Source organism: Micropterus dolomieu, unplaced genomic scaffold (genome assembly GCF_021292245.1).
Source record: "Micropterus dolomieu isolate WLL.071019.BEF.003 ecotype Adirondacks unplaced genomic scaffold, ASM2129224v1 contig_2312, whole genome shotgun sequence".
Taxonomy (NCBI): Eukaryota; Metazoa; Chordata; class Actinopteri; order Centrarchiformes; family Centrarchidae; genus Micropterus; species Micropterus dolomieu.
Genome location: NW_025731302.1, coordinates 153 through 3,744, shown reverse-complemented (window position 1 = coordinate 3,744; position 3,592 = coordinate 153). Strand labels below are relative to the sequence as shown.

General features: G+C 41.4%; 1 protein-coding gene across 1 annotated transcript; it reads left to right on the top strand.

Annotated features, from left to right (window-relative positions):
- Positions 1 to 226: 226 nt before the first annotated feature.
- LOC123964419 (sodium- and chloride-dependent GABA transporter 2-like) lies at positions 227 to 3,286 on the top strand (the record flags this gene model as incomplete). Its single annotated transcript, XM_046041407.1, has 4 exons — positions 227 to 359; positions 2,527 to 2,661; positions 2,760 to 2,863; positions 3,162 to 3,286. Coding segments are annotated over 4 exons (497 nt in total), but the record flags the coding sequence as incomplete, so codon positions are not given.
- Between the last annotated feature and the right edge of the window lie 306 nt (positions 3,287 to 3,592).

Genomic DNA, 3,592 nt, shown 5'->3' with positions numbered 1-3,592 from the left:
CCTCTCCTTTCTCTTTTCTCCCTTTTTCAACCCTGCCCTCCAGTTCCTCTCTCTCTCCCCTCCAGTCTTCTCCACACTTGTTTTAGCCGACCTCTGATTTTCTCCCCCTCCCCTCCTGTCACTCAGTTTTCCCCTCTACCTATAATTATTTTTCCATTCCTTTTCACCTGTCATTCATTTTTTGCTCTCACCCTTCCCCTCAACATTGCCTCGCTTCTCTCTCCAGGCGTCGGGTTTTGAAAATCTCTGGTGGTATCGAGGAGGTGGGGAGCTTGAGGTGGGAACTGGTCTTGTGTCTCATCCTGACCTGGGTCATCTGCTACTTCTGCGTTTGGAAGGGTATCAAGTCAACAGGAAAGGTTAGCTGCTTGAACAGTGAACAACATCCATAAATACATACATTTTGGTAAAAGTCTACCCAAAATGCTTTTCCCAATGAAGTGTGTCAGTCAGAGCTCGCCTTGACCCATGGAGGGGTCACATGTTGGGCACAGCCCAAAAGAAGTACATTGTGCCTCCACTCTGTGGGCTAACCACCCTCAGGTTGGATACATTGTCACCCAGGTGGCAAGCAAAGATGGAGACCTGGGTATGCTGACCCCTGGCATCGCAGAGTTGTTCGCAGATACAATGTAGATAGGAGGCCAAGCCACCTTTGGTCCATGACATCATACTACTTTTTGATGAATGACTTGTTGTGAATTGTTTACACAACGTATTGTGGGTACAGCTGGGGATATGAAGTTTTATTTTAGTTTTAAAAGTTATCACGACTTGGTTAGACCCCCCCACCAACCCACATACACACACAAACAACCGGTCGAACACCACCCACCAGTTCATCATCCTTATGGTCTCCTTAAATGTGCATGCCTATTGTACAATTTCCCCAAACCAAGTGGACCAAATTTGATTGAGCCATCTCAGTGTCAATTAAGAAAACTGAGAAAATAAATAAATAAAGACAGTTGTGGCAGCCCAGATAGCCAGTCTAGCCCTAGGCCTTTGGAAGAAACATGATCAAAACAGACTGCCTAAAGTTAAGGTTAGGATTGGGTAAGGCTTCCTCTGCCCCAAAGGGAGAGAACGGAAAACGTGGCCAAAAAGAAGTTGTTAAAGTTGTGTCAAGAAGTTGTTAAAGTTGTTGATTGGTGCATGCACGTTTTTGGGTCATTTTATAATAAGTAGCTTGTTTTGATTTTAAGCCTAAGTTACCTTTTTTGGACAATGCACATTTGTTTCTTCTGTATTTTATTTGCATTGCATGTTTATTTAATGTGCAAATAAACCTTTGCGGGCATTTTCATTTGTTATTTAACTGCAAGCTATATTTCAAACGTTTTTTAACAAATTATACTTTAAAAAAGTGGTGGGGACAAAATCAGCCATTTCAAAAGGTGGTGGGGACATGTCCCCCCCAGCATCCCCAGTGTAAATGACACCTATGCTCACAAGACATTTGCTCTGCATTTGTGAGCAGCGGAGCTGTGTGTTGAAGGGAAGGCTGCCGTTACTACTGAAGCTGCAGTACTTCACAATCTGATGATCTGCTTCTATGATGAAAATCAGCCCCTTGTCCCTGTTACACCAGTGAACATGCCCGAAGTCACAGAGCTACGGGGTTTCACTCAGTGACACTCTCGAAAGTAATGCTTTTAAATCAGTCTCTCTCCCCTTACCCACTTCACTTCAGAATTAAACACAGCATGCATCTGTCTTTTCTGCGTTTTTCCTGCAGCTCTGCATCTCGATGTAATGCTCTGTATCTGTATACACATTAACACAAAATCCAAGAAATGTATGCCCCCAATTTTAATTTAAATATCACCAGTGTTGAGGTTTTCACACCAGTACTGAAACCTAAAAAAAACTAAAACAACATTACATTGGCTGCAGCTAATTTGCAGTACAGTAATCCATTCATCCATCCATCCATCTTCAACCGCTTATCCTGCGTACAGGGTCGCGGGGGCCTGGAGCCAATCCAAGCTTACATCGGGCGAAAGGCGGGGTACACCCTGGACAGGTCGCCAGTCAGTACAGTAATCCAACTGAGGCAATTTTTACATTTCTTAAATAATGCTTATTCAAAATCAGATGCTACACCATGAACCATGCTGCCTAGTATCAGATGAACTAGGATTGAGCTCATGTTCATTTATATGTTGGGAACTGATTTTTTAAAGATCAGTGCTGAAACAATTAGTCAATTAATCACATATCACAATCAGCATATTCATTGATATTTGATCATTTAATTCATTTATGAAGGAAATATGCCAAACATTTGTTGTTTCCTGCCTCCCAAAGGTGAGGATTTGCTACTTTTCTTTGTCATTATTGGGTTTTGAACTGTTGATTTGAAGATGTTGTGTTAGGTTCTAGGAAATTGGACTTGCCATTTTATAAACTAATCAATGAAAATAATCTTTATTTTTAGCCCTACACCCCAGATGTGGCTGATCTGTTTCACTATAGCAGCGTGCTAGGGGGTTCTTACTGACTGTTTCCTCCTCTTCTTTTCAGGCAGCCATCTTCACAGCCACATTTCCCTTCATTATGCTGTTGGTTTTGTTCATACGTGGTGTTACCCTACCCGGGGCAATGGATGGGATCATTTATTACCTCTACCCTGATATCACTCGCCTTTCAGACCCCCAGGTAAAAACACACATACAATCTTACGAGCAGAATAATTACATTGTTTACTCTACACAGGGCCATGCACATACACACAAGTATTTGTTTGACCTTTTCAGGTATGGATGGATGCTGGCACTCAGATCTTTTTCTCTTATGCTGTCGGCTTCGGGTTCCTAACCTCTCTTGGGAGTTATAACACTTACAACAACGACTGTTACAGGTACAACTTTCGAAACTATCCCGCTGGAAATGAAATGTAACTGTATCTGAATTCTTACAGGAAATGTTAGTGTTTCTTGTCTTTTATATAACATCCCTGCAGACTTACTTCATTGCACTCCCATCACATCATTTTAAGTGAAACTTTATGCTACAAAGCCAAGAATTTTCTTAATTAAACATGTGATAATGAAGTTTAATTAGTATGGGCCTGTGGTTAGCATTAGCTAAGCTGGAACACTTGTATCCACTCCTCAATTGCCTACACATTTCTGGAACTAAATTCATTTTTCTTTCAGGGACTGTTTCTACTTGTGTTTACTGAACAGTGCCACCAGCCTTTTTGCGGGCTTCGCCATTTTCTCTGTTTTGGGTTTCATGACATACGAACAAGGAGTGGATATTTCTGAAATAGCTGAATCAGGCAAGTGGTGATTCAGTTAAGTTCAACTTCAAAGTGAGCTTTAGAGAGATAAGCTGTTTCCTGTGAGGCTTTTTGGGGAGCTTGTAGTTTAAACTGTCATACTGCACCTTGCACAGACACTTGACCTGGAAATTGTGCCAAAGCATGTGATATTTCTTTATCCTTATCCCCTCATCATTCCAACCTACTAAGCTTTCTGGCATTCTTGATGCCTTTTTCTGTCATATTTTTTGGAAATGCAAAACTAAAGACAAAAAATATTAATCAGAGTCAGTTGTGCACATTAATTTTGACCTACACTTTGGG